Raw genomic sequence first — 18,797 nt, forward strand, 5'->3', positions numbered from 1 at the left:
TTTAATACATAAAATGCTGTATCCACATAGTCATAATTTTTATCAAGTTTCACAATGAAGCTCGTGTACCAAATAATTATTCTTAAGTTTATGTGGGCGCAAAAGAGCTTGTAGCAATCGATCTATAGGAAATAGTATATGTGCAATGTCGTTATGTATAATAATGTTGTGTATACCCTTTTCTCCCAAGAGAAAAAGGGCACGTTTGTATACATAACACTACACTGGGTGCAACCTCGCATCGTTGCGTGTAAGCGCTACACGCAGCTACACTACATTAGAATGATATACATCATTATTACGTTAAAATCCTGTTTCCGCTTGACTTCCATTTTCAAATTTTAAATGTCATACTGACTCTACATTGTCCCTTTGAGATGTAGCAAAATCCTACTTCGTGCATAAAATTTGCACTACACCATAACACGGAAACATGGTACACTAAAAGAGTTCGCTTACCATCAGCCACAGTATACTGTGTGTTGCACTAGTGGGTGCAGCCAAGAGAAAACGCTATTAATTTTATATTTATGCGCAACAATACACATAGGTAAACTATTGGCAAATGTGATGTGAGCAAATGGTGCTGTCAGCAATCAATTTGTAGGTAAACGTTTCTCCTCCAGAATCTAATATATTAATATATTAAATTTAATAATTCAATTTTTCATTATCTTGTTAATTTGTAGTTAAATTTAACCTGATGTTCAATAGACTCATTCTTTATGACACCATCATAGAAGCTTTGGATAAAACATTAGGCTAAATCTAATCACAAGCTATAATAAAAAATTAAAAAATTGGATCTAGAATATCTTTTTAATGTGAATCAAACAAAAATTAATCACATTCTTTCTTGACATATGTATTTATAAAATACGGTTTGGTTATGAGCATTTCATATTTTTTCGAAGCTATGTGTGTGTATACACACACACACACACACACACACACACACACACACACACACACACACACACACACACACACACACACACACACACACACAGTGCGTCACCAAAATCTGGACAAATTTCAATTTAAATTTTTCGCTATATTGTGCCGCCAGAGATTGTTGTTGGCGTCCGAGAAAGCCTGATGCTTCTAGTAAATAGTCATTCTCAAAATGGCCACGATGTTGAAACCAAGTACAGAGTATAATCGAAGAGCCGCGATCATCGAAGGCTTTCGCGCTGAACGCTCAGCAACGGAAATAATTCTTTGGATATTCGATCAACCGTTTATGACGTTATGGCAAAATATACGGCTTTAAAACAGTCCAACGAAGATTCCAGTATGCCAACGAGAGTCACTCAAAAGAATGTACCGTGAGGACCCCTGCAGTCATTGAAAGGATGATTCAAGCGCTGATTTCCAGGATGATTCAGGGCAATCGTGTTGATGGATGTAGTGAAGCTGTGGATGGAAACTGTGGCGTCCGGAAGGCCATATGTTTTTCAATAGGATGGTGCATCGGCTCATACAAGTCATTTGATTTAAAATTGGCTCTCAGACAATGACGATATGTTTTGGTCCAAGGAATTCTGGCCTCCCAATATTCCAGATTTAAATCCTTTGGACTAGTATGGAGCGTAGTTGTAAGGGTCACAAACAAATCTCGACATCCCAATGTGATGTCATTAAGGACCGCTATTGAGGCAGTATTCATCGGCATGGACAGCGCTGCTGTCATTACAGTGTGCGAATGCTTCAGAGAATAGAGGCCATCATTCGAGCTAATGAGAGATATATCGAATTGTATTCTACAGGGATCCCCCAAGTGTAAAAGGATTTTTTGTAATATTTAATTTTTCATTAAAAACATTTTCTTTAAAGAAATTGTTCAATTTCCAATCCGGATTTTGGTGACGCACCCTGTATATATAATTTTATATATTATATTATTATGGGGTTTTCATGACCAATTTAAGCTTATTGGCCATAAAATAGTCTTAACATAGTACTTATAAATATGCTTGCGTTAATGTCTCGACCACGGTAAATATTTGATCGAAATGTGGCCGTTTTTCTGGTTCATAATCCCAGCATCGTAGCATTAATCGATAGATCTCTTCAGGTGTTCCATCCGGAGCTGGCATTCGATATCCTGATGCAATCAATGTATAAATTGGCAGAATACATTAATCGCAAAACAAATGTATATCCCATTTTAATTGATCATCTCAAATTAGGGATGGGCTAATGATTATTTTTTATTAACGGTTATAACAGTTACTATTATTTCAAAATAACCGGTTATTTAAACAGTTATTGGTTATTTTTTAATACTCTATATTCTAGTTATTAGTCTCATTTTTTTGGATTATTTCTTATTTTTAAGTCATTTAAGAAATTTATTTTTCATTATTTAAAATATTTATGCAAACAAATGAAATGATATAAAGTGTTAAATTTTATGCACAAAAATTGATGTCAACTTGGTAATGAATAAGGTTATTACATCTGGTTTTTGTTGTGCGACAAATTTTTCAAGCGTGTTAATTGGCTGCAAAACAGAGAGGATCTTGGACTTCTTTGTCTTATAGTCAACAGGTTTTGAAAAATTTGTCGTACGACGCATGTAATATTAGCCTAATAAATGCCGACTAGCAAAAAAGATAAATAGTAAGATTTTAAATATTACTATTTACCTTTTATTTATAAAATTTAAAATTTGAAAATAACCATTTAAGATCCGAACGTTATTTTTCAAATTTGATAACATTTACTAAAGTTATTTCTCAATGGTTACTCACAGTAACAGATAACGAAATAACGCTCATCACTACCTCAAATATTTCTTGAACAGTATATTTTAGGGAAAAATGTTTTACATAAAAGTTTTATGACTTCAAGGACAACTTTCAAGGAGAATTTTCAATAAGAAGGTACCATTGGATTTTGATTAGCATTGGATCGAGATCAGGACAAGTGTCACTTTGAATTTTTTAATTAGAATCCTCCATTTTTACATATCATTACATATTTTCATAACTTATCTCGGGAGCTTTTCAACATAATAAAATTCTTTTTCATTAAATGCTTTTCGAGTTATAAGACTTGAAAGTTACAGTACCGTCGGCATTAATATTATCTAAGGTGTCCGACGGTTAGTTACCCTCTTGGGTATTGTTCAATTTCATGATCTTCGTAACATTTATCAAGATCAAAGTTTATTCTTCCTCTTATTTTCATTTTTACATAAAAGATACGTAATGAAAAATGAAGAGTTCTATTTAAAAAAATAAATCTATTTAAAAAATTCAAAATGACCTTGCCCTGATCTTAACAGCCTACCAAGGTCAAACCAATACTTTTTTATATTCCTTTTGATAATTCCGTTTTGAAACTTTTGATTGAAATATTTTTCCCTAAAATGTGAAAAGATAAGTATTTGAGATGATCAATTAAAGTTGGGATATCCTGTATAAAATATATACCATGGCGTAATACAATAAGATAAAGTGAAACGTTGCGCATAATGGCGATAACATACTGGAAACAACCAATTAAATTTGGATCCAAATTCATTTTTTTTGCGAGGATAAGGGTGCTGTTCCAGCTGTAACAGTCGGAATTTCGGAAAACGGAATCTCGGAAAAATAATAGAATGGCGATCAATCAATCAGAATTATTGACTTGCAGGGAGTGTTTGGCTGTAACCGTATGCCATATGCTGTAATCTTAAGAATTAACTAATCACATTCAAGTATTCCTCTCTCATTCGACGGTAAGAAAAGAATACTCGAAGATGATTGGTCAATTTTTACAGATTAGGGTATACATTATACGGTTACGGTCTATATAAACGCTTCCTTAAGCCTATTCTATAATAGTCATAAGCGTAGTTGTGATTGTAGTTGTAAGAATTGACCAATCAAGTCGAATGTGAGGAGAATATTTGATTGTGATTGGTCAATTCTTACAACTATAACTATTTACTATTTACAACTTACGACTTTACTGTTCGTCTGCACATGTATTGTACATTAAATACAAGATTATCAAAATTGAATTTCTATACGTGAATTTCTATAAAAAGAAATTCATTGTTAATAAATAATTATTATAATAAATTGCATAAATGTTAAATATATAATTGTTATAATTGTAAATAAGAATTTATTAATATATATTCATTTTTTTCAACATATAAATGTAACTATTTATATCATTGAAAATAAAATTGCGTGCTTGTCGATCTGAAATTTTTGTGGCTGAGTTCCCTATGAAGCGACTTTTTCGGAAAACTGTTCTAATCTCAGACTATATTTTAATTTAAATTCTTTTATTATCTTCTTTTATAATAAAAAATATATCAAAATTTTATTAACTTGTGGATTCTTCTATAATAATTATCTTTTTTCATAAAATATTTAAAATAAATTTTCTGATTTTTAATTTCGGAAATATTGATCCATGGGAAACTCAGCTACAAAAATTTCGGACTGACAAGCATACAATTTTATCTTCAACGATATAAATGATTATATTTATATGCTGGAAAAGTGAGAGAATACTTATACATTAATGAATACTTATCGAACAATTATTTATTAATAATGAATTTCTTTTATACATATAGAAATTCAATTTCGATAATCTTATATTTAATGTATATATGCAGTTGAACAGTAATGCATACCAATAATTCTGATTGGTTGAATCCTCACTGTATTACTTTTCCGAGATTTCATTTTCCGAAATCTGACTGTCATAGGATAGCTCTAATAGCAGTAGCATGATGGAATGATATAATATGAGGTAATGGTCCCCGTGGATGCGCAGTCGTCCAAAAGTAGTGGGGAGCACCGAGCCAATTATGCCCCACGATGCAAAATTTAAATATCAATTCAGACTGATATTAGAACGTCAAATATCAGCTGACACGCTGTAAGGACCATGGCATACAAAAAACTTAAACAGTAAAACATACAGTAAAAGTTGTTCTACAATAGTCATAAGCGATAAACCACAAGAAATTAACCAATCATAGTCGATTATTCTTTTCATATTTAATTGTGATTGGCCAATTTCAAACGGCTTACAACTTGCAATCCTATTGTAGAACAGGCACAAGTGACTGATCAATTAGTAGAGTCCGTAAAACCATAACATAAGTAGCCAATCCAACATGTTGATTATCTTATTGTTTATGTCTTACTGCCTTTTGTGTGCCGTTTTTTGTGTGGCCTTAAGAAATTTACTGGAAAATAAGCACAACAGAGAAATCACTAGAGTCAGGGCTGTGTGGCTCAGTGGCAAGAACGAAAGTCTACTATTTCGGAGACTAGGGGTCCTATTCTTGAACAAATATCGCATACGAAAAGCAATTTATAGAACCAATCACAATTGAGAAATTGTCATTTTCGTATGCGAAAATTATTCATATGTGCTCAAAAGATAGAGCCCTAGGTTCGAATCTCGAAGCGCCCTGATTTTTTTCTCGTCTTATCGCTTATTTCCTACAATGTTTACAGTGTATCTCGGATAAATATCGAACCAATTTAATAAAATTTGGCAGTAGTCGAAATGGAAAATCAGCTTTGATTATTATTTATTGCCATTCATTGTTATTAACGTTTTCCAATTTATATATAATAATTTATATTTAATTAATTTATATATAATAATTAATTTTCAACATAATTATATCATTTTCATTTCCAATTAAAAGTATACTTTTTAAATATACGCTTTTCTCCATGGAGCATGACTGATTGATTGAAATTTTAAACTATCTCCTCCATGTCACATAATGTTCAACGTTTCACCTTATTAATTCTATCATGAGCAGCATATTGGGACAATTTGGATCCAAATTCATTCTTCTATTATGCATCCGCAAGAACGTCATGCTATATATTAAGTATGCTAAAAGATTTCAAAAGGTGATTTCTCACACAAAAAGACGGAAATTTCATATAATCATATGTCTGAAACGATTTAGTTTCAAAGATACAAGGTGGCAAAGTTTAAAAATTTCGTTTTTTTTTTTTCAAAAATTTCGAAAACCATTCGAGTTATTTTGATGAAACATTTTTAAACGTATACAAAAATTCATCAAAATAATTAAGAGTGATTTTCGAAACTTTTGAAAAAAAAACGAAATTTTTCATTGAACTTTGCCACCTTATATCTTTGAAACTAAGTCGTTTTGAATATATATGAAGTTATCGTTTTGAATTTGTAAGGAATCAACATTTTTCAGTATCATAATGTTATGTTGACTCATGTTCGCCATAACTAACTTCAATTTCTGTTATTCATTTTCTTACCTGCATCTATTTTCTCGCGTGCCTGTGAATTGGACATGCCGCTGTATGGATTACCACCTTTAGAGAATATTTCCCATATCAAAATCCCGTAACTCCAAACATCACAAAGCGATGTATATTTACCTGAGAGACATGAATGTATGTAATAGAAACAATAGAATGTTTAACATTAAATGATGTAAACATAAACTTACCGAAATTCAGAGCTTCTGGTGCGGTCCATTTAATTGGAATTTGTTTCATACCATCTGAAACTATGTATTCTTCTTCTTCTCTTGACATTCCAAAGTCAGAAATTTTGACTATGCATTCATATCCTAAGGAAATAAAGTATACAACATTATATTTTATTCCATTATTATTACGTAATTCGTTCAACTTTAAATTTAGTGTTTTCCATTCCTTCCCTTTTTAAAATTTAATTTATTTAGGGTCTCTTTCACCTCGATTAAACTAATCAACAGTTACATAATTATCAATGTGAAAACCATAAACAGCAATTTCATCGCGTCGGATCCAAATATATAATTCGTATGTATATATATATATATATATACATACATATCAGGATTATGTTGTATTGCATTTTGAATTCGTTTTAACAATATTGTAAAATTATATTTACATAATCTAAATCTCATTTTGAAATTTATCCATTCCATCGAATATTTCAATGAAGTTAATGTGCGGTTTTTAAATATACAAAGTCTTCTTTCACATTTTTCAAGATTATAATCATATTCACCAAAAATATAAAAATTAACATTTCATCCATTTTTAATAGTACTAATAGAAATACAGATTATAAGAACACTTCTTGTAATAAACTATGTTTAGTCCTTACATTGTAATCATGTAATAATCAGTTAGCTTAACAGAGGTTAGTGAAAACTTCAATATAACATTTTGTGAGAAAAAAGTGAGACCTCTGTTCTCCTTGCAGAGGATACTCACAGAATCCTTCCAGGATCTGCTGAAATTCAAGATTCTATGATTCGCTCATGCGAGTTTGTATAGGAAAAAGAAGATTGATTGAAAGAGGCCCTTACCTACAAGGCAATTGCGAGCGGCTAAATCTCTGTGGATGCAATATTTAGATTCCAAGTAACTCATACCAGCCGCAGCATCCTTACACATAAGCAGTTGCTCCCGTTGTGTTATTGTACTAGCATTCTTCCGTAAATATGTGAGCAACGAACCACCTAGAATTAGTGATTAGCGTGTAGACTATCATAGCGTATACATCGGTAGATTTCCAATTTATTAGTATTTTAATACGATAGAATGAGAGCTAGAGATGTTAATGGTATTAACATAATGCAACGTAATAAGATTTGATGGCTTACCGGGTACCAGTTCCATCACGATCATGATCGGTTGCTTTTGAACGCAGATACCGATGAGTTTAACTATGTTCGGGTGATCATATTGCTTCAATATTCTTCCTTCTTGTAGAAACTTACGTTTTTGCTCGTCTGGTAACGTTACTTTGCATGTCTTCACAGCCACCTCAGTCTTACAAGTCTTCAGTTGCGCCTTGTAAACGTCTCCAAAATTTCCCTATGATCACATCGTCGACATTATATATATAGTAGCATATAAAACATACAGGAAAGCTATTATATGTCAGCCTACTCACTCGACCTATTTTCTCCAAAAGAATGACATCATCGTTATTAAGCTCCCACCGTTCACGTAAAATTGGAGTCTTAAGAATAGCACCAGATCGACTGGTCACTGGCAAGCCAGATAGCCATTGATGCCTGATTAATTCTTGAATGGATGGAAATGCGGGTCCTTCGAATCTGTAATGTCCCTGCCATAACGTACATTAATATAAACCGTTCCTTCGAATAATAATAATTTTGAGCTATTAGAATTGAACTTTCTAATTTTAATATTACACAAATTTATATATATTATATACTCTATTATACTCTAGTATACTCTATTAAATTTATTCTTACCTCTTGTGTAAGTTGTACGATAAAATGCTTATGCCCATCCCAACAAACAGATAAAACTATTTGACACTCATCGTTTCTCATTGTTTCACGTACTAAAAAGTCCCCTTCATTGACGAGTAATCTTACAACTTCTTCTCTCGGTAGTACTCCATGAAACCATTCTTCCTCCATAAGAGGACTGCCATTTCCGTTACTTTTTTGATTATTAGTTAAATGCGAGATTCCACGTAATGGTACCTAAAAATATATTCTTTTGAAAATTATTTCTTTTTTCTTTTCCGTTCTTTTTTGCAAGCAACTAAAAAAAATGACAATTTTGAGTTGCATCATTGTTACAACAAATAAGCAATATATTGGGAACAAAATGATATTTTGCAATTTCACTCACTGCCACATACAGAGTGTTTCAGAAACAGATGGTCAAACTTTGTATCGTATTCTACTCTCCTTAAATATAAAAAAAAAGATTATATAAACATAAATTCGGAAATTCCTTTTTTTCTAAATATAATGCTCTTTATCTCGAAATTTTGGATAGATATCACCCGATAATTATGAGAAAGAGAATATAATATGATACCAAGGTTTAGGAATATGATACCACTTATTTCTGAAATACTGTATATATATGCCTTGTAATAATTTATTTCTGTACAAATGTATAAATATCAATGTAAAAATGTTTACTCTCATGCGTGAAATTTTCATGCTTAGCATGGAATAACATAATTCAGCATTAATAAAATATATTCTAGATGAAATGCTCATTATTCATGCAATATTTTCTAATTATGATAAATCGTGTAAACCATAATTCTGTACATAAAATATGGTAGCAAGACGAAGTTGTTTGCGAACCTTGCATTAATTTTTGTAATAAAAAGAGTATTAATATGGAAAACTATACTGCTTACGTCTGCGTGGCAGTAAGGATAAAAGAATTTATTACAATACAAAAGCGGGGGCAAATGTGTTGTATGTGAGTTTTACATAATAACGCAAGACATTATTATTAAACATCTTATCGAGCGCAGAAAATACACGAGCACTCGGATATCACACGAATAAAGTAACACATACAACTGGGGGGCTATTTTTATCTGCTTTAGCTGAAGGCTCTTCACTATTTGCCCTAATCAATCCGTTTTTCGAGTTGTTAATTGTTGGCAAGGATTTAAAGGGTGATTTTAATATTGTCATAAACCGCTGATTTCTCCTTAGAGTGAACAGACTGTTGTCGACTGTATTTCTCTGTAAAGGGCCAGATCTAACTAACTTATAATTCCTGGCAACTTAGTATTAAATAAAAGAATAATCAACATAAAACTTTTATACATTATTGTTACAGTTACAAAGTACATCCTTTATAAAAATCTTTTTCTGAAAATATTCTTAAGCATAGGACTCTTTCGATTTTAAAAAGTATGCTTTTTTCATATTTTTTTTTGGAAAAGATATATATTGTATAAACTACAAGGATCGAATTTCTATAAATGAAAGTACATATTTTTTATTATTAATCACAATTTATTATTTTATGTTCATTGAAAAGTATCTCCCTTCTTCCTAAGTCTTGTACAGCATGCAGCATTTCACAATATCAGAATCTGACCTGATTCATCTAGAACAAAAAATTCAAAGAATCTATTAAATATACTTAAAGTACATTAAAAATTGTAATCCCTATCGGATGCGATTTTCTAATTTTTTTATTTTTAATAAAATGGCGGACTTTCAAACTTAAAAAATTGATTTTCGATTTCAACTTTCTGGAAAAAAGAAATCGAAAAAAGCATCCAATAGGCAATTTTTAATATATTTTAAGACTCTTTTTGAATTTTTTGTTTCAGATGAACCAGATTGGAGACATTTCTGATACCATGAAATACTGCATGCCGTGCAAGGCCTAGGAGAAGGAGAGTATTTTTCAGTGAAACATAAAATAAAAATTGTTATTAATAATCAAAAATATATACTTTCATTTACAAAATTTCGATCCTTGTAGCTTATATATCTCTCTTAGAAAAATAAAAAAGGCATTTTTTTTTTAAACCAAAAGAGAATTTCTTTTCTGCCCCTTTAATATCAAGGATTACAAGATTTAATATTAAATCTATTATAATTAAGAAAATATTTTTCTTTATTAGTAAAAAAGGAAGAATAACTTTTCAGATTATACTTACTTTATTAATTGCAGGTGAATCAGTGAAAGAACTTTCCATAGAAAGATCGCAACCCGAAGGTAACTCTTCACAGCCTAATTCATTGAGAGCACCTCTAATGACATCCACTTGTCTTTGTAATTTTTTCTCCTGGCAACGTAATCTCAGTTCTTCCCTTTCACGAGAATAGTCCAAGACTGAAATTCTAATGATGCACATACAACATTTGAAAGTTAATTCATCAGCAAATATTGAACTTGTAACAAAACATTAGCATTGATGCACTATATATCAGTGGTAAAAATTTTATACCTAGAATCACTGTTATTTTCTTGCGGAAACTGCGAGCTTTGTCGATTTTGTTGCGTAGTTTTGAGAGAACCTTCGAGTTCCGTGAGGCGACTTCTTAACCAATCTATAGTCAAATTGTCGACAGTCAGCTTATTTGGCAATAATTTCCCTGAAGTGTCATCCACAAGGTTCTCATCAAATGTAAATCTAATCGGAGATGCTGGCCTAGTTCTACATTAATATTATAATTTGAAATATTTATATTAAAATTATATTTTTTAAGTATAGAAATAATTATGTTACATATATATACTTATGCTTTCCAATAAAATCTCTATATTCCTCGATAGGCTTAATACTATCGACTGCCTTCAGCACTTTTATATGAATCTCCAAGAATTTCTCTGTTGTAAAATCTGTATACTTTACAATATCCTGAAGTATTCCTTTCCTAGAGGAAATAGATATTTAAATATTTTGTACATGTAAAAAATAATAATTATTAATTTTTATAATAAAGTTTTTACCTTCTTCATTTCTAGATGCATGCAAATAGAAAAATGAATTATGAAATATTAAGATTTTTTTCAAAGATAAAAAAAAAATGATTAAAAAAATTAGAACTTTGCCAAGAGTGTATTATTTAGATATCATATATAAAGCTATTTATATAACAAAACTCACCATGAAGTTATGAATTCTTGGTGAATAGCCTGTTGCCGATGGAGCAAACTTGGCAAATAACAGGTTCTTAAATCATGTTCACATTCTGTCACAGCACCTAGTAGTAGTACGTATTCATTGTGTGTTAAATGAAGCTTTCTGCATGCCTTCTGATATTTTTCTCTTACTTCGTCTAATTTGCGGCCTCCTCTACCAGCTAAAGCAATCGTATTATTCTGTACCACTTTTTTATTGCACAAATACAACAGATTTGATATGATACAAAATGATTTCTATTTGGTTATTTAAAAAGTTCTGCGATATTTTGTTAGCTCAAATTGTATATACAATATTTTTGTCAAAAATCAACGAAATTTAAATTAAAAAAAAGTTTTAAAGGTTGAAATGTCTATTTTCAAAAGGTTACTATAATTTTTTAGTTTATTTAATTTTTTTTTCATATATAGAAAACTACTAAATAGAAAAACTAGCTAAAAAAGAAGGAAATTTTTTTTCTTTGTGAATCTATCACGTGTCAAAAAAAATTTGCAAAATTTTCGACTTTTATCATGAAAACTTTTTTTTCAAAAATGTTTCTTAATTTTTTGATTTTAAATTATTTACAAGTTAAATAAAAAGCAGCATTCTTTGATTGCTCCTAACTTCTACTGATTCACCTGCTATTAAAAATATATTTAAAAAATATGATAGTATCTTCCTTTTAACCATTATGTAATAATTATAAGGACTATAATAATCACATTTTTGGTTCAAATTTGTATAGATTCTACATTTAAAAAATTAGCAGTTATATCATTCGATAAAGCAGAATTTCAGCATTAAGAATCTAAGCTTTTTTTAATTGTGATATGATGATTCTTAACAGTCACGAGCAATCAAAATCAGAATGCTTTTTTATTTAACCTATGTGTAACTCGATAATAAAATTTGTAGGGATATTTTTAAAAAATACATTTTTTGAGAAAACTTTTCACGCCGAAAATTTTGAAAGTTGAAAATTTCTCAATATATTCTGTATATAATTTTGAGCTAATAAATATCATAGAACTTTCTGAACCATCTAACACTAAAGCACTTACACTTAACATAATATTCTTCAAATCGTGATCTCATTAATTTATACATCTCTAAATTCTTCTGATACTCCATTTTCTTCCTAGTTACATCATCTGTCAGCTTCAAATGAATAAATAAAAGAAAATTTTAATAATAATCAGAATTTTCTAATTTGTTTACTATTTACCATATTACACTTTGATGTTGTATTATAACATATATAATTGCTTACCTGCTGAAATTGATTATTCAGCCAATTCTGTTCCTCTTGGTAGAGTTTTCTAGCTCTTCTTCTTTCCGAGTACAATGTACTTAACTGATCTACAACAATATTTTCAATAGAATCTGCTTGCTGCTTAATCAATTTCGCTGTTTGATCAATAGAGTCCATTATATCTCTCCAACTCTGGAAAAATATGTATTTATATAGCTTATATTACTTTAAGCAAAATGTCCATATTAAGCCTGTTCTTTTTGGCTGAACTTTTACATCTGTTCATCTTTCTTCTTCTTCTTTCCCCCTAGAGAAAAAAGGAAGATAAATGAACGGTGCAAAAGTTCAGCCAAAAAGAACAGGTCTATTATCCCAACAATTTGCCAATAAATTAACATTAACAACAAATATATTAAGCATTCTAGCAGAATCTATATATAATATAATATAATTTGACAGCAAATTGCCAATGAAAATCAATTTATTATTTAATCATGTACATAGTCATATGAAATGTCTCAGTTTCAGTAATTATATTCGGTTAACAAATTTTGTTACATTTCTATTAGTATTCTGCCGAGATTCAGTAGCAAGAACTTGACAAAATTATCTGTTCAATACAAATATAGCGAAGATCATATTCAGTCAAAGTAGATCTTTTTTTTTGTAGAGCTTACAATTTCTAATTTAAGCAAACTGCATGCTGTTATTATTTGTAGTCTTGTATAACAGACTTCTGAACTGACAGGCAATTTAATAGTACTGATGAACAGATTATTTATGTTCAACAGATTTGGCTGATTTAACTACCTGTGCTATAAGGCTGCCAACGAGATCCTCGTTGCGCTCGATCTTCTTTCCTTGGATGGTGAGAGAGGAAATAGTAGAGGCATACTCTCGGTCGGATTTGACTTTTGACGTGAGGCATCTTCGCATCGTCTCCAGCAGCTTGATCTCGGCATCCTGACGGGTTAGAAGCGCTTCATGCGACGCCTGACCCTGCAGACTTGTGGAGAAACCCATCCCTCGGCGAATCGGAAACTATCACAGCAACGTGGTGATGCTGACGGTCAACGGTGGCTCATTTTAACTTTGCTTCGTTAAAATGGGATGTCTGAACATGACATCGATGAATATGTAATATTCCTAACTTTTAATTTAGATGGGCTTGGCGCGTTGAACAGCGACGTGTCCGATATTGTTACATGATCAGCACCGCCAACGACAAGGATAATAACGACGACGTGCCGTTACTCCGGCGCGTCCTCGCGCAACTCTGAGATCAACATTTATATTTATACCCGTCTCCTAAAAGCTATAGAAAAATTTTACTTTTACCAGCAAAATACCGCCATTGGCTAAATCGCACGATGATGTCGATCAAGGCATGGGCTGCGTTCAGCAGAGAAAACTAATCAGTTAGGGCGCCTTGATGGAAAAACGGAAAGCAGAAAAGCAGCAGCCAATCAAAACTCTAAGGCCGGGTTCACACCTTGACGGAAAAGCGGAAGCCAATTAGAACTCGCGAAAAGAGACAAGCGAAATGTAATGTGAATCCAGCCTAACTAGTAGCCTACAATTTCGGCTTTCTATACTACTTACTATCAGCGCGAGTTCTGATTGACCATTGCTTTTTCGTTTTCTGTTTTTTCGTCAAAATGTGAACGCTGTCCTTAGGCTGCTGTCCCATGAGCGACAATTTACAGCGGAACAGAACAGCGCGACTAATCACAACTCTACAGTCATTACTCTTCTTTCTTTTCTGCGATTATGATTAGTCTGGCTGTTCCATTCCGCTGTAATTTTCCACTCATGGGACGATGATCTTAAAGTGAAATCACACAATGCAGAAAAGGAATAGAGAATGCGTCATTGAAACAACCAATTAAAATCAATTAAAACCGCTATTCAAAATAAGAATAATGCTGGTTGGTTGCTTTTATGACGCATTCTCTATTCTGCAGTCCTTAGTGATTCTTTAATATGATTGGTCCCTAGATCCAACAAAGAATCACAGTATAATACAGTACATAGAGGATATGGTCAACGTTACAAATGCTTTGAAGTATTTTTTAATTGGTCAATTTAAAAAATTCTTTCTTCTAATTGGTCCATCAAAGCATTTGTAGCTTTGACCACACCTACAGTACAATATAACCAGTAGAAACACTCAGCGAAAAAATGCGTATTCGCGCAGGTATGGCTGCGCAGCTTTTGTTTTGGGTCGGATTCAATCAAATGCAAGATGACAAGAACGTACATATTACAGATCCCCATGTGAGCAGATATCCGCAAAAGAAGACAATTTAAGAGCTGCGCCATAAATATTTTTAAAAAATATACATAATACAATATACAATATACAATATACATAATTATTTATTAATATACTTTTATATTTACGTTTAATTAAATAAAACCACAAATATAATATTTTTTTTTATTTTATATCTATATTTATGTAAGTAAAATTTATATTATATTTTTGATATTTTTTTTACGAAAAATAACTAAATAAAAATGTTTGTTTCATAATTATCATTTAATAATAATTACTTAATAAATTTGATTTATTTACTAGTTCTTACTGGAAGTATAAATTAGTTTGGTCTGTTTCCCTAAAGATGGTTCCAGCTGTTGAATGGTTCATAGTGACAGCTGATTTTGGTGGTTTCAGAGAGGTTAAACATCTGCTAATAATATTCAGTTTATATCGTTTTGAGTTTTATACAAAAACCTTGATTTTTACTTTGAAATGTCGAATTTTGTGTTAATCAAGCATTTGCGGGAGGTTTTGATTTTCTGCTTTAATTGGAAGAAAAGTGCAGCCGAAGCCCATCGAATGCTTGTCGAAGTTTATGATGACACTGCTCCAACTGATAAATCATGTAGGGAATGGTTTCGACATTTCAAGGATGGAGATTTCAGCGTTGAAGACAAGGCTCGCTCTGGACAGCCAAAAAAATTCGAAGACAAAGAATTAGAGACATTACTCGAAGAAGATCAGAGTCGCAAGAGGAGCTTGCAGAATCATTGGAGGTAACTCAACAACTCATTTCTGTACGCTTGAGAGAGTCATGGAAATGATTCAAAAACAAGGAAATTGAATGCCTTATGAACTGAAACCGAGAGACGTTGAAAGGCGATTTTTCACTTGCGAATAGCTGATTCAAAGACAACAGAGAAAAGATTTTTTGCATCGGATTGTAACTGGAGATGAGAAGTGGATTCTACGACAACCCCAAGAAGAAAAAATACTACGCTAAGCCTGGTCGTTGCCATCGACCTCAACATCAACACCACGGAACATTCATGGTTCGAAGATCATGCTCTGTATCTGATGGGACCAAAAGAGTCTTGTTTACTATGAGCTGCTGAATCCTGGCGATTCCATTACGAACGATCGGTATTGGTTAATTGATTCGTTTGAGTCGTGCATTGCGAGAATTGCCGGAATACGAGCAAAGACATGATAAAGATATTCTTCTTCATGACAACGCTCGGCCTCATGTCGCTAAAGTCGTAAAAAAATATTTGGAAATGCTCAAATGGGATGTTTTACCGCACCCGCCGTATTCTCCGGACATTGCTCCTTCTAATTACTGGTTGTTCCGAAGGATGCAGCACGATTTGGCAAGTCACCGGTTCACTTCTTTCGCAGAAATCGAAATTGGTTCCAAAATTGGTTCGCCTCCAAAGACGAATCATTTTTTTGAGATTGAATTGATTCGAAAATTGCCTGAGAGATGGGAAAAAGTAGTAGGCAGCGATGGACAATACTTTAATTGATCTGTTCATTCATTTTATTTGGAAATAAATGCATTTTTGAACACAAAAAAACGGACCGAACTAATTTTTTTTACTCCCAATATTTTCGAATTAATTTTGTTCATTAGTTAATATTTATATTTTTGTAAAATTTTTTAGTGTAGGATTACATTATTATTAAGGGACATTATATCCTCTTTCGAATTTTTCTTTCCTGGATTTTCCAAATGTTAACATGGTGGATGCTCACGTGATTGCGAGATCAAAGGTGTCGACACGGAATGTCCCTACTGATACTTATATTGTGGTCTTGCTACAAATGCTTTGAAGCATGATGGATCAATTAGAAGAAAGAATTTTACAAACCGATCAATTTCAAAACATCTGCAGCATCGTGTTGACCGTATCCTTAGATAATAGAGATGTGACATAGAGGGGTATGATCTAATTGGCTATCCGAATCAAGTGATCAGAGCACCATTTTAATTCACCATTAATGCATCAAGCATAGCTTTATACATACATATAGATTATATAGAAAAAAATTAAAACAATACAAAAAGGCGAAGTGTAATAAAAAAACTATTATTATGATGTAAGTATTCTTAATTGTAAATATTTAGTATCGAACTTAATCTAATCTAATCTTTCCTTGAAAGCTGTGTTGATTTCGACTCTTTAGAGAACTTTTTTTGAGAAACTGTGTATTTAGTAAAAATTGTGTATTTTGTAAAAATGTATACAAAAAAGGGAAACACCAAAAAGAAGAAAATTCATTTTTTTTATTTCGTTATTTTCCAATAAATTCTGAGATAAGAAATATGTGGATCACTAATGCGAGGCAAATAAATGGATATTTTTGGCAGCCTATTGTCATCAACTTATAAGGTTAGAAGCACTTATACTGAATTAAAATGGCGGTAGCTATCTAACCCAACAGACGCAATGTATTTTTTATCTAGGCCTCTTTTGTAGACGAAAAGATTAATTATATTTTATAGGAAGAAGATCCAGCTAACCTGCAATTTCAACTTGTAAAGGCAATCACATTTCTGATTGAAAATCGACGCATGTGCATTAAAAATTGGGGACCACATAAAAAGTTCAGTGTCCATATTGTATATACTTATATTATGCTTGTTTCAAGATAGATGTCCCTTTTTCGCATCGTGAAGTTGGTACTGAATTTTTCTTTGTGCACAAATTTTCTTATATAAGAATCACTTTCATGAAGCTCCGATTAACTTAATAGGCCTAGCAACTTTATAGGATTCCAATTGAAGGTGATGTCGGAGAAAAAAATGTGAAGAGTTAAACATATTTTACTAATTATAATTAACTGTAATTTTATATAGTATGTTGAACATAAAAATAGATTATTAACAAACAGCTGCTAGAGAGAAACCTTGCTACTAAGTTAGTATTACAAATCTATATTTATAACTTCTTTTTTCTTCAGTTGGAATTCTGCAAAATTACTAGGCCTGTTAAATTAATCAGAGCTTGAAAATGGCTCTAGATGACCTAGTTTACATCGTGCACTTGATACAATACTAACTAGTGACTTTCTATTAAATTAATTTAATTTCATCTTTAATGTAATTAAAGAATGATGTACTAAATTGGTACAGTATATATCGTAATGATTAATTAAATACATATATCATGTATGTTTCAATGTAACGCTGAAATTAAGATCATTCAATAGAAAATTACTAGTTAATACTCATATCAAGTGCACGATGTAAACCAATTTAAGTTATAACAAAGAATAATTTATAATTAAAATATATGTCTACGCATATTCTCTTTAATTAATTAAATAAATATGCTTTAATTAATTAAAAACAAAAATTTTCTTATATAACTTACATTAGTTTAATTATAACAGAGAATATGTTAAATAATAATAGAGTACGTGCTCAAGTACAGCTGCTCTTCATTAATACGATAAGCTTCCCGAATAGTGATCAAATTTAATGATACCTCAGTTGATACCAAGGAAGAGCGACGATTATTTCTGATGACGCCAGATTCGATCGTTTTGTGCAAAATACGTCGAATGAGTCTAATTTTAGAATATGATATCTATTTCGGATGAGGAGGCTAAACTCAACAATTTCCCGAAAAATAAGGAAAAATTAATAATTCATTACTTTTCAAATAATGATATCGATAATGCATTAATTTTTAAAATGTGTAATTAATAATGATCGAATGTACTCGAGTGTACTATACTTTTAATGAAAAGTAACTGTATAATAATATATTATTTTTTAAGGTAATATTGTCAACTCTGATTATATACAATATTATATACAATATTATATACAATATATATATATATACAATATTATTATACATATTATATTTATAA

At 31.4% G+C, this 18,797-nt stretch overlaps 1 protein-coding gene across 5 annotated transcripts; it reads right to left on the reverse strand.

Moving 5' to 3' along the window:
- Positions 1–1,939: 1,939 nt before the first annotated feature.
- Positions 1,940–14,048, reverse strand: LOC108692502 (tyrosine-protein kinase Fer). 5 transcript variants are annotated; one of them, XM_018200785.1, is made up of 16 exons: positions 13,991–14,048; positions 13,463–13,928; positions 12,671–12,844; positions 12,462–12,558; positions 11,383–11,578; positions 11,012–11,149; positions 10,720–10,929; positions 10,429–10,612; positions 9,326–9,496; positions 8,246–8,482; positions 7,918–8,094; positions 7,625–7,838; positions 7,328–7,480; positions 6,473–6,595; positions 6,279–6,401; positions 1,940–2,107 (listed from the first exon to the last, which is right to left on the reverse strand). In XM_018200785.1, exons 2-16 carry the CDS (start codon positions 13,673–13,675, stop codon positions 1,965–1,967), a joined length of 2,553 nt encoding a protein of 850 aa, XP_018056274.1. In that variant the 5' UTR covers positions 13,676–13,928; positions 13,991–14,048; the 3' UTR covers positions 1,940–1,964. The 5 variants fall into 5 exon arrangements, with proteins under 5 accessions (XP_018056274.1, XP_018056278.1, XP_018056275.1 ...); XM_018200789.1 differs by having other exon boundaries at positions 13,463–13,693; positions 13,804–14,025; XM_018200786.1 differs by having other exon boundaries at positions 13,463–13,715; positions 13,804–14,025.
- Positions 14,049–18,797: the final 4,749 nt, after the last annotated feature.

This window comes from Atta colombica, unplaced genomic scaffold (assembly GCF_001594045.1).
Source record: "Atta colombica isolate Treedump-2 unplaced genomic scaffold, Acol1.0 scaffold73, whole genome shotgun sequence".
Classification (NCBI taxonomy): domain Eukaryota; kingdom Metazoa; phylum Arthropoda; class Insecta; order Hymenoptera; family Formicidae; genus Atta; species Atta colombica.